This window comes from Grammomys surdaster, unplaced genomic scaffold (assembly GCF_004785775.1).
Source record: "Grammomys surdaster isolate TR1022 unplaced genomic scaffold, NIH_TR_1.0 126158, whole genome shotgun sequence".
In the NCBI taxonomy this organism is placed as follows: Eukaryota; Metazoa; Chordata; class Mammalia; order Rodentia; family Muridae; genus Grammomys; species Grammomys surdaster.
In genome coordinates this window covers 2,707,144-2,720,084 of record NW_021620966.1, presented here as the reverse complement: position 1 = coordinate 2,720,084, position 12,941 = coordinate 2,707,144, and the positions used below count along the sequence as shown (strand labels likewise).

At 43.9% G+C, this 12,941-nt stretch overlaps 1 protein-coding gene across 2 annotated transcripts in view; it reads right to left on the bottom strand.

The window, feature by feature from the left end:
- Positions 1–9,341: 9,341 nt before the first annotated feature.
- Positions 9,342–12,941, bottom strand: part of Henmt1 (HEN methyltransferase 1) — a 14,862-nt gene continuing 11,262 nt past the window's right edge. For both annotated transcript variants that reach the window (XM_028757420.1, XM_028757421.1), the window contains exons 6-8: positions 12,483–12,662; positions 11,610–11,787; positions 9,342–10,216 (exon numbers count right to left, since the gene is read on the bottom strand). In XM_028757420.1, the coding sequence (XP_028613253.1) occupies positions 9,788–10,216; positions 11,610–11,787; positions 12,483–12,662 (787 nt within the window). In that variant the 3' untranslated portion in view covers positions 9,342–9,787. The remainder of the gene's footprint in view (positions 10,217–11,609; positions 11,788–12,482; positions 12,663–12,941) is intronic.

Here is a 12,941-nt window from a genome sequence, read left to right as displayed (position 1 = left end):
CGGTTTTATCTACATGTATGGGGGAGGTGCATGTCAGTGTGGTACTCATGAAGGCCAAGAAGACTTGAATCTCCTGCTAACAGATCCTTAACCACTGATCCATCTCTCGAACCTTTTACTTTTTAAAATATTAGGAAGCTAGGTATGGTGTCTCATGCCTGAAATCCCAGCACTCAGAAGGCAAGTGACTCTCCATGGGTTTGACGACAGCCCGGGCTATATGTTGAGTTAAAAGACAGCTATGACTAGCGAGTGAGATTGTGCCAAAAAGAAAACCAGTTTTTTTAAAACAAACAAACAAACAAAAAAACATTGCTGTTCCCTTGGAGCCCTTGGACTGGGGTTTGCAGCCATGGAAGATCTCTGCTGTCTTAGGAAGACCTTGCTGATGGTCTGTAGCCTATACTGCAGCCTGGCACCAGGCAAGAATCAGCCAAGTGCTCACAATAACTACAGATAACCTGCAACTTCAGCCAGTGAAACCCTTCCTATGGTTCCATCTCTTTCATGGAGCTGGGTTTAATGAATGCCCCGTAGCTATTCTCAGTGAAAATTAAATCAGGTTCAAGTATACTCTGGGGCAGTTAGATTTCACTGGCCACCAGCTGTTGACCACTGGCATGCTACCTTCAAAGAAGCTTCCCAACCAATACGATGAAAGGAGAGGAGGAAATGGGCAGGAATTTAAAAGGCTGTTGGACAGAATTGTTCACTGTCACCTGAACTCAGATACATGGGAAACCAGATAGTTCTTACCTAGGGACGGTTCACCATGGGTGGTGGACCATAAAGTCTTACTCCTTCCTGCTCAACATAGGAATGAAGCTATAAATTTGGGAAGGCATAGCAGCCTTATAACCCAGTGCCCCAGCTAAAGATTTCACTGCCTCTCAGCAATGGGTTTCATGTCTGGACATTATCTTGTACCATTTCCAATGAGATCTTTTTAAATATTTATAAATGTTTTTGGTATACTATCCATATTTGTAAATACCTTGGGTGGAATCAAGGGCTCACATTTTATATTTGTCATAAGGATACTTCTTAAAGTTTTGCCAAAAAAAGTTAGGAATTAAGATTTTAAAAAATTACATTCAAGGCGGGAGAGATGGTTCAACAGGTAAGAGCACTGACCGCTCTTCCAGAGGTCCTGAGTTCAATTCTTAGCAACCCTATGGTAGCTCATGTCTGTAATGGGATCCGATGCCCTTTTCAGGTGTGTCTGAAGACAGCAACAGTGTACTCATAGACATAAAATAATCTTTTTAAAAATTACTTTAAGTCACACATATCTTCCTACAGACCTTTCTTACCATTGGTCAGAACAACCTCTTAGAAAGGAAATACAACAGCAGCACCCTTCCCTGATGCTGCTGAAGAGGGTAAAAAAGAACTATGGTTAGGAGTTTGATTGCCCATTGTCAGGGCCCTTGGTCAGCACAGCTCTTATAAGCTATGACCACAGAGCATCCTACTTGTTGATGGAAGGGGATACAATATGGGCACTGTAGAGAAGAGACTCCAAACCCAACCCCAGGACACAGGATCATTGCAAAACCAGACAGGACCTCTGACCTCTTCGCTACTTCTTCAGCCTGCAGCTCCTACTTTCCTCAGCATCTATTGGTTTTCTTCCATCTCCTGGACTTTCTCCTTTACTTTCCTGTACCTAGTTCAGCCTGTCCACCACTGTGCTAGCTAGTTTTTTGACAATGTGACACAAGCTAGACTCACCTGGGGAAGGGAACATCAATTGAGAAAATGCCTCTATCAGATTGGTCTGTGGCATGTTTTCTTGATTAATGATCAATTTGGGAATGTCCAACCCATCTGAGCAGTGCCACCCCTGGAAAGGTGGTCCAGGGTTATATAAAAGCAATCGGGCTGAACAAGCCAAGGGAAGCAAGCAAGGAAGCAGCATTTCTCCATGGCTTCTGTTTCAGTTCCTGCCTGCAGTTATTGCCTTAAGTTCCTGCCCTGACTTCCCTTGATGATGTGCTGGGCTAAGGAAATATAAGCCAAAGAAAGTCTTTATTACAGCAACAACAACAAGAAAAACAAACAAACAAACAAGACAACCACTTATCTAGCAGTAGCACATAATGAAAGTTTCCATTTGGATGAGGTATATAACCACTGGTGAAATTAATCTAGCCCATGACTATGTTACATAACAGTTAGAAAGCAAACTGGGAAGGCTCACATTCAGAGACATTCCAGGGGTCTGTGAAACCCTATAACAAGGGAATGCCAGTCAAAGGCATCCCTGATTGAACCGCTTTAAACTCATTCCTGTGCAATTGCAACTCTGCTGAATTAGAGCAGGCATCCTAGGTTGGTTTTTGGTCCCTTGGTTTGGCGTTTGCTTTGCTTTCTACTCTATGAATCAAAGCTACAATGTATACAGGTACTTTAGGAAAAGTGTAACACCTTCTGGCATTGAACTTCATTGACTCTCAAGTGATCTTCTGTCTGCACATATAGACCATGGAATAAAACCAAAGGAAAATCACATTGGATTTTTTTTTCAGTAGTAATTTTAAATTTTTTAAAATATCTGCCAAAAAAGGTATATCAAGTCTTGACCATGCTGCTTAAAAAAGGTGAAATGTTTCCTCTGATGTGGGATTAATGAAAGATTCTGGAAGTACAGGTCCATGAGAAGACCCACCAGCACACAGACACTACATTGAAAACACAAGAGTTATTCATCAAATACCCAGGATCCAATGGGTCATGGTTCAGGTGTAGATGCAGGGTGCAGTGTTTCGAGGAGTGAAGGAACTGATTTAACTTCGTGTAGCTAATGCTAGCCTGAACCACAGCTTGGTAGAAATGGGTAGAAAAATGGTAATTATACTGTTGAAGGCCAAAGGGATTCAGGCAAAATGTATATACAATTTGACAGGTGTAAAGCTCCCCTACCCCTAGACCTTCTTAACATAACTGACTCCATGACAGAAGTGCCATTCAGACTATAAAACTCAGCACAAAGGCAGTACCACCCGCCAAAATGAAACAAAGATCTAATCCAACCAAGTCCATAGTTCTGGGGAAATCATTAAATGTACTAACCTTGCTTTGTGGCTTCTATAGTTCTGCTTCTGGCTATCTGTTCTTGTTAACTGAAGTTTATCAACCCAGAATATGGGTTTTGTGCTTTAAAATTCACCCTGAGAAAGGCTCAGTGCTACACTGGGATCCTGAGCACCCAATGTGGTCACCACCACGCTAATACAGACTTTCTACAGGTTTAAACTTAAGTCTGTGCAGTCTTCTCTGGTGAATATCCCACAACAGCAGGAACATTTAAAACCCAGGAGATATGCAGGGGGCATGAAGTGTTAACTTTTGCAGGTGGTAGAGGATATAACCAGCATGTAGGACTTCAAAAATCAGTATTATTCACTGAACAAATTTCTAAAACTCCTGCCAGCTTGTGTATCATGTCTCAACATTGTGACCAAATGTTATTTTTCCTATTCACAAAGATGTGTATCATATTTACATATGATAAATTGTATTTGTGTAGTATCCTGTACAATGTGGAAACGCATTGTTCTTAATGCCTTTGGAAGATTCTGCTGCCATTGCTGATGGCCATTAGCCCATGACTTCCTGAAACTGCTTAACACAAACCACAGAACCAGATATGGTAGGGTTGTCATTGCAACCCAATCCAGTGGAGAAAACTAATTTAATTGGAATTGTTTCTGGGCCACTGCTGACAGAACTGAGGGCTTAGGACACTGTATGGGAGCTGAGGTGCCTGCTGGGGATGCTGTAGAGGGGAAGATTGGACATCAGAGCGTACAGACAGGGAAGGGTGGGAAGGAGCAAGAAGGCCTGAGAAAGGATGTATGCTCCTGTGAGGAAAGGGGGTAACAGGCTGTGGAGTCTCATGGAGGCCAAGTCTCACATGCAGATGATATGGAAACAACTTGAACTCAAGGAATTCTGGGAAGGCAAGCTTCTGTGAAGTCACAGAAATCTTTAAAAGTTCTTGCTATCATCATGAATGTCTCCCAGAGAGCTCCAGGGAAGTGCTGCTGGGAGGGCATGGAACCTTTTAGAGGTATAAGGAACATCATGGAAGACTGTAGGGCACTTTGGAGGAAGGATGTGGGGAGTGCCTTTGCAGAATCCAGACCATGGTCTCTTCCTCTCTTTTGCTCCCTGGCTACAAAGAGAATGGTCGTTTTGTACCATAAGGTCTGATCAATGTGCACTGCCTTGCCACAAGCCCAAAACAACAGAATGAAACTATCTGGGACAGGAATTTCCAAGACAGTAAGCCAAAACAAGACTTGTCTCCTTTTAGGTACCTCAGGTAATTTATCATAATAGCAGAAAGCCAAGTTTTAGAGCCGTCCAGACCAAAAATAGGAGTTGGAGGCTGTGGCTGATAACACGTTTCACATATAGTCTGGGAATGCTGGCCCTGTTGAGCAACATGAAAACTTACAAAGATAAATCTTGTTAAGGTAAAATTCTGCCTCCTACAAAACCACATTATTCATTGACACCCAGAGCAATTTAACTCATATTAACATGTGGCCCGAGGGCCTGGAGGGATGGCTCAATGGTTAAGAGTGCCGACTGCTCTCCCAGAGGATCTGGGTTCAATTCCTATCACCCACATGGTGGTTCACAATTATCTGCAACTCAGTTCCACAGGATCAGATGCCCTCTTCTGTCCCATCCACACCAGCAACATGGCAAAACACCTATACACATACAAATTATAAGTAAATAATAAAAAAAGGATACTATGCTGTCCTTTCAAAGTGATATACTAGGGGTGTGGGGGTGGGGTGAAGAATAACTTGTCCCCTATTAGTCATTAGTTCTTGCCAACCTGCTATCTACACTTAAGTGAATTAAGAGGAGGGAATGTTTGATAAGTCTTCTCCAGGGATCTATAGGACGGGTAAACTGTTGAGGGACATTTCTTTACATTCTTAGTAATAATTAGGGGACCACTGGCTGCTCTTCCAGAGGAACCACATCTAATTCCCAGCACCCATGTGGCAGCTCACAAATGTCTGTAACTCATTCCAGAGAATCCTGTGCCCTCTTCTGGCCTCCACATACACTTGGTTCACAGACAGGCAAACACCCATACACACAAAATAAAATTTTTAAATAAAAAGAGCAATTCGGAATTTTCAGCATGAATTTCTATACACAACTATTAATGTTTTGCAAAAGAACATGTTGTCGATACAGAAAGAAGCACATCCAGATGCATTTATAAATTGCTAATGACAAAGATGCATTAAAAAAAAAAAGACACAGTAGGAACTAGAGAGAAGGTTCCGCAGTTAAGAGCCCCTGCTGCTCTTGTACAGGACAGACATTCAATTCCCAGCTCCAACACTGGGTGGCTCACAACAGCCTGCAACTCCAGCTCCATGGACTCACTGTCCCCTTGTGACCTCCACAGACACAGATACACACAAATGTCCGTAAGACTTAAAAAGTAAATATTTAAAACATGTATTAGTAAAAGAACAAGGATAACAAGTGTAAAAACCCATGCACTTATGCCATTTGTTGGAAATTGCTATAAGCCAGTCAACTGGACTCGGCAAAATGGGCAGAGCTGCTCTTCTGGAAACAATGAATGGGAGAAGCCAGGACCCCCTAACAACTCCCACCAGAGGCTATGAGATGGTGGGTATTACAGACAAAAAGAATTAAGGTATTACTAGCTTTACTCTAGATTATATCACTCTGAACTGTACTTTTCATAACAAATTATAAGATTATAAGAAAATAATTGAACAGTTTTTGTTCCTTTGTTTGTTTGTTTGTTTGTTTGTTTGTTTGAGACAGGGTTTAACTAAGTAGCCCTGGACTGTTCTAGACCATGCTGTGGAGAGCAGCTTGACCTCAAATTTGTCTTTGCCTCCTGAGTGTTGAAATTGCAGGCATGTGCCACCATATCTAGCTGAATTTTTTTTTTAATGCTACTTGGGGATCAAACTCAGGCCTTGAACATGGCTGGGAATAAGTAAGGAAGAACATTTGGGGTTCAGCTGCTGTTTTATATGTTTGTTTTCAGGGAGGCTTAAAAGTATCAACAACCTTCTTCATTAAGATCTCAAACATCAGAGGTCTGAGGATGCAGTTCAGTTGGTAAGGTGCCTGCTTGCCCGGCATGTCTGAAGTCCTGGGTTCAATCCCCAGCACTGCAGAAACTGGGATATGCTAACACAGGCCTGTAATCCCAGCACTCGGGAGGCAGAAGCAAGAAATTCAAGGCCGTATTCAGCAATGTATTGAGTCTTAGAAAAAAAAAAAAAAAACAAGACAAGGTCTCAAACACTTGAAATTCAATCAGAATTTAAGCTTAAAAGAAAATGTACTTCCTCTCCATTCATAGACTTCTCAGCGTGAACCAGTGCTTAGGCCAAAAAAAAGATGAAAGCAGCGAACATGCTTAACTCAAGACACAAGGGACAATGTATTCCCAAGAGGAGCTCCCCAGCAGGAAAACAAAGAGAGGAAGGTTAAAATTTATACAAAACACTTGTGACTAGGATTGGGCTCAGCAAAGCCCCTGCTTAACATCTGCATGGTCCTGGACAAGATCCCAGCATAGAGATATTCTTAAGTATCTCCAGACAATAAGAACCTAGGAAAGCCCCCTTGTTCCAAAGCATGTAAGGTTTCAGATACAAAGGTAGCATGAGACATTAGGACCTCGAAGAGTGTATCTCCCATGTCTGATTTCCCAGGAAGCTCCCTGAACATTCCCACACTAAGACGGGATAGGAAAAAAAAAGAGACCTGTCACTCAACATCCAGGGACGAGGCTCAGATGAGCTGTGATGTGGTGAGAGCGAACGTGAAGGGCTCACAGGCAGTGGGTTGAGCAGGGACTGTGGTCAAAGCAGACACCGCTTCATTCTGCATGGACACGTTCTGTTCTGCAGAGGGGAGTGTGTGTGTGCATGCGTGCGTGTGCATGCATATGTCTGTGTGCCTGTGTGTGTGTTGAGTCTAGTTAGAAGCAATGTAAAAGTCACTCTGTAGAGGGCAGAGGGGAGTGTGCGTGTGCTAGGTTGTGTGCTTGCTTGTACTTTTCTACTTGTTTCTTGAAGGCTGCCAGGTACTTGGCTACTCAGTCTGACAATTTTAATAACGCTGGCTCTCTAACTGGGTCAATGCTACAACACTGTCTCTCTAGCATTTATAAGGGCTTTCCATTATGGCTATTACACTTCATCTTACACATAATGGGAGCAAGATTCCCCTAGCAAACCTGATTGGTTGCTTTCTGCCTTTGGTTTTTATTGTGTGTGTAGAGAGGGTTATTTGGGGTTTTTTTTCCTTGAGACAGAGCCTCAGGTAACCCATGGTAGCTTTAGACTCACTATGTAGACAAGACTCTGAACTTCTAAACTTGTCTCCATTTCCCAAGTGTTGGGATCACGGGCGTGCCCCCTTTTACATGAGGCACGTGTTCTGCAGTCACAGCCCAGTGACCACAATCTCTAGTTGTCCTTGCTCTTTGGAAAGATCCTCATTTGTGTGCTGCTAAAGGGTAAGACTGACTTTAGAACAAGGGTCTGAGCTGAGGAGGATGAGGCTCAGTGGTAGAGCGCCTGCAGTGTTCACACAGAGCCCTGGGCTATGTTCCCAGGACCGGAGAAAGAGGAAAAGAGTAGAACTGTGACAGACTAAATCCAACAGCTGCTTTGGAAGATATTTCGTAACTAGAAGTAATACATGCTTACGTTAACATAAAATTACTTTATGCCTCAACTCAAGCAGAGTTGAAGGGCTATGACGGGGGCCATGCTAAATGCTAAAGGTTCCCTACAGAACTATGCTGGTCCCTGGTTGGAAACGTTAATAAACCTTCCAATGTGCAAAGAAATGTGTTTATCAAAGCTGGGGGGGGGGGTGAACACAAACTCAGAATGTAAGTGCAAGCCAAGGGCTGGAAGTGTAGCTCAGTGGTAGAGCACTTGCCTAGCATATATGTAGCCCTGGGGAAGAGGGAAGGGTAGGTGCGGGAAATCAAAGAGAGGTCCTTGTCCCCATACGTTGTAAGCACATAGGGGTCTGTGGGTAAGGGATCAAGTCATCAGGGTTCAAGATAATGATGGACTAACTCCAGAGGGATGTGATGAACAGTTGCCTCTGGCTAGAAAACGTGGCTTCAGCAAAGAGCACCAATGAGCAGGGAGCCCTAAGACAAACCTTGGGCGTACAGATGTAGAAAAGTGAAGGGCTTAGGAAGGGGAGAGGAATGCAAATCTGTCTCAGTCGTGTGCACCTTTGAGCACGTGGTGGCAAGTGAAGATCTGGTGGATTAGTGTCCGAGACTTAAGACGGCAGCTGCTTGACAGTGCTTATGTGATTAGGACTTTTCTCTATGAAAACCTCACCACATCTACTGGTTATGAACCCTTGAAGATTCAGCTTAAGAGTAAGTGTCCACAGACCACTTGTCCAGGGACCAACGCTGCAGCCCCGGAACACATCTCAGGGAGGTCAGACTATGCTGTGTGACACAGGCAATTTTTTATCATGTCCATTCTCTTCTGGTTCCTTAGGAGATGGCTGAGTATTCTTGCAGCCCCTCAGAACACAGACTACACTTCTCAACTTCCCTCACTGACTTATGTGAGCAAAGGAAGGGGGGGGGGTAGTACTGTTGCCTAGCAACGAGCCGCAAAGCAATGCTGGGCAGCTGGTACACTCCATCTCTCTTCCTTTCTGCTAGTATAGGCTATGCCAGGCTAATCCTCCATGTCTGCTGTGGTTATTAAGATGGACACCCGTGTCTCTGACACTGCAGAGCCTAGTTGAGTTACCTCTGGACTCCCATGCCTCACACAAGAAAATCTCCTTGAAGTCTCTTTTTCATTAAACAAAGCCACATAACTCTCTCCTGCAGCGACTACCACCCAAACTGCAGCCAGAGAGCTCTGGGAGGGTGTTCATATGTGGATGAGCACTTGCCTAGAATGTCCAAAGCCTGGGATTTGATCTCCAGCACTACAAAGGGGTTGGAGAGGGGGTATGGATTACCACAGAAGATTTCTATACTCTTCAAAACCACCTGGTTCCTTTTTCATGTACCGTTTTATGCAAAGTATAATAGGTAAAATTTGACAAAAAAAAATAATACTAGATTTTAAAGCTGCATCACCCCTGGGAAAAATTGAACAGATGAACTGGTTTTTGTTTTTGAGATAAGGTCTTACCATGTAGCCCAGGCTGGCCTCAAACCCAGGCTCCTTGTGTCTCGTCTATATAGGTGCTAGATTTACAGGGCTGGGCCTCCATGCCCAGACCTGGGAAAGGTTCTCAAGTGGCTTTGATTACATTTAAATGTTTTAATGTCACATATAACACACGGCTCTAACACTAGAATATTGGTGAGGACAAAATTAACACATTACCACATCCAATTTCTTCATTGTTGTAAACACCAAATTTTAAAAAATAAAAAAATAAATCTAATTCTAAAGGAAAGCAACTACTTTTCGTTAAGCCCTTTCTCGGGCAAAGAACAGTCTGTATGTCAGGCGGATCTGTCATCAAGATCAGGACCAAATTTGTGTTAAAACTCTCAAACTAGTTCTTGAATTGTGACTGTCCAGTGTTTAAGTTCTAGGGCTGAGGATGTAGCTCAGTGACAGAGTGCTTGCTTACCATGAGCATGGGTTCGAGTCCCGGCACCACTGAAACAAACAAACAAACAGCTTGAATTCAAAGCGAACCCAAATTATCAGCGGGTATCTGAGCTTCAGGAAATCCGGGTGGCTCAGTTATCTTCAGGCCGATAATCCCAAGAATTATGCAGGTCAACCACGACTGCAGAGCCATCACTGCTTAAGCAGACTGAGTCAGCAATGAGGGACCGCATCCTGTCTTCGTCAGCACACAGGCGGTGCAGTTTGGGGTAAGTGAGCAGTCTCTTCAGGGGTATGTAAAACTTCTCTCCTTCACAGAAGGGTTTGGGAGAATTTTCTATCCTGGCCTTTTCGGCCTCCGTGAAGACTGCTCCCAACAGTAGGTGGGGGGCTGGGCAGGAGTCCGTGTCCCCTGGCTTAGGGTCCCGGTCCTTCTCCTGTTCCCGCAGCATCCTCTGGTGTCTCAGTCTCAAGCGGTCCACTTGTATCAGGAGTTCCCCAACCAGAACAAACTTGAGCACCTTCTCCTGCTGTAAACTCGGGTAGGAGGTGGTATAAACCTGAAGGGCAGAAAACCAAACAGAATACCGAAGCTTTTTAAACCAGCTGCGATTCAGCCCCGTAAGAACTATACGTGCCTCCTGCATATGTGCCGGAACCTACTTATTGTAAAAGCTGTGATTTTACCGGGAGACAAACACATGCGGGCATTAGCTAACTGGTTTGCTTCCAATTCTAATACCAACTATATCCCAGTCAGGTTTTTACCAGCAGGCACTAACCTTAATATTTTTTTAAGATTTCTTATTTTGTGTGTAAGAGTGTTTTGCCTGCGTGTATGTCTGTGTACCGTATGCATGTCTGGCACCCACTGAGGCTGGAAGAGCCCACTGGATCTGGTGAAACTAGAGTTAACAGATGGTTGTGGGCTGGAACAAACCCATAACCCAGTGTTTCTACTTGATATCACATGGAAATCAGTGTAAAAAGGGAAAATTGTCCAATCTAGAACCGGTAGGGTACACCTCCGATCCCAGCTCCCTGAGAGGCTCAGGCAGGACAGCGACTGAGCCGAGAAAACCCAGGCCACTCCAGGCAATGGAGTAACACACAAGCAAAAGAAAAATTGAAAATAAATGAAAATGATTCTATGAAATGAAGAAATGTATTCTTTTGAAAGATAAGGGTGTGTGTGTGTGTGTGTGTGTGTGTGTGTGTGTGTGTGCTCTCACACTCTTTCACTAATCACTAATCATAGGCTACAGAGGAATTATTACTGGCTTTCCCTTTACTGCTGACACTCCTAAGAGATTACAAAGGAGGCAGCAAAAGTTCTGCTTTAAAACATCCTAAGAAGACCTCCAGCAAACTGTTCTCAGTAACATAACGCCAAGGGGCCAGGCAGTCTGAAAGGATGCTAAAAGCCAACCCACCCAATACTCATTGTGTCTGAAGGATTTTTCTATGATGAGCCTCAAAATTAGGTCATTTAGCCAGGTGTGGTGATGTATACCTTTAATCTTAGCATTTAGGAAGTAGAGTTAAGTGTGTGTGTGTGTGTGTGTGTGTGTGTGTGTTTAAAGCCAGTCTGGTCTACATAGCAAGTCTAGGCCAGCTGGGGCTACAGAGTGAGACCCTGTCAAGAAAGAAAGACAGAAAGAGAGAAGACAGAGGGAAACATTAACCCCTTTCTACTTTGGGAACCAATAAAAAAAAGGAAGAGAAGAAGAAAGGAAGGAAGGATGGAAGAAGAAGTAAGGATAAAGAAGAAATAGAGGAAAGGAATGAGGGAGGAAAGAAAGAAGGAGGGAGGGAAGGAGGGAGGGAAGGAGGGAGGGAGGGAGGGAGGGAGGGAGCAGTGGTAGTCTTAGTAGTAGTCGCCCTCATCCCCGTTGTCTGGCATGCTGACCCACGGACGTCTAGCCCTGACAGCTACCTCAGGAGAACACTCACAGCTTTATAAACATGCTGGACATGCTGCTGGGAAACAGAGGGTTCAGATAACTTCCCATCATTTTTCGTAAAGACGCCTATCTGGGTACAATATCCAACATGCTCAGATCCAGCTGGTGGTGTCCCTACTCCAGTAAACTCCACACAGTAATTGTAGCAGTTTGCCACTCGTGAAGCCCTGAAACCAAACAACAAAGGGAAATCACTTCTCTGGACATACAGGTATGGCTAAACAGCTTATCAAACAATTCTTAAGTGCCTTCTTGTCAGCAGGGCTAAGATACACGGAAATAGGATGCATCTGAGTATTTCTAAGCCAAGCATGGTGGCGGGTGCCAATCATGACACTCAGACTGATGAAGCAGAAGGATTGGGAGTTTAAAGCTAGCCTGAGCTATGTAAGGAGATACCACCTCAAAAAAAATCTAAAGTTATACATTTTTACACAGGCATATGATGTTTCACTGGGATGCCCGATTTCTGTAAGAGACAAAGGCAGTAACACATTTTCAGCTTCTAAGTCACCACAGGAAGAGGAAAGGGAGGCTATGGGTCAGGCAGAGAGTTGGGGTGGATCAGGAGACCTCAAAGACTCCAGCCTACACTACGCACATTTGTTCACCTCACAGACCCTCTCCACATTGGTCCTCATCCTATGCCAACACTACAGGTGCCTCTTAAAGATATCTCATAGGCACATACTCTTCTCATGTTCTGCTTTCCTTGTGCTCTTACTACGTTCTAAGTCACACATGGAGACCTTGCTGGAATGAAGTAAGAAATAGTTTATGTAAGACAGACATATCAAAGCTTTCTTCCTATAACAGGGTTCCAACCAAAACAAACAAACAAACAAACACCTTCTGAACTTACCAGGTCTGAAACTCCATTCTGCTCCACTCAAACTTATGGTCGGCATCCCTCAGGGTCACTGTAGGAAACAGGGGGTTGAATTCAGCATTTGGTGTGCTGATGACAATCATGGCTGGTGACAGGTATCCAAAAACCACTTCAGGAAATCTGGCCAGATCATCTGAATCCAAATGTTCTATTCTAAAGTGGTTAATAAGAAAGATGGAATTAATGTGGCTTCACTTTCCCTAGTTGAATATTAATGTAATGAGCAAAAACAACTCCTACCTGGACGCTGACTTCTCGCCCCTTTGATAATGCAACAGTCCTCAACCCATGAACCTTCCCCTTTCCCTGTATGAACGCTTCCCATTCCCAGCTTCGCCCAGGATGATCCGTCAGGATGACTGTCAGCTGCATTCTATAGAATGTATATCGACATTCCTTCTTTTAAAGCGTCAGAGTTTATACCAGCCGCAT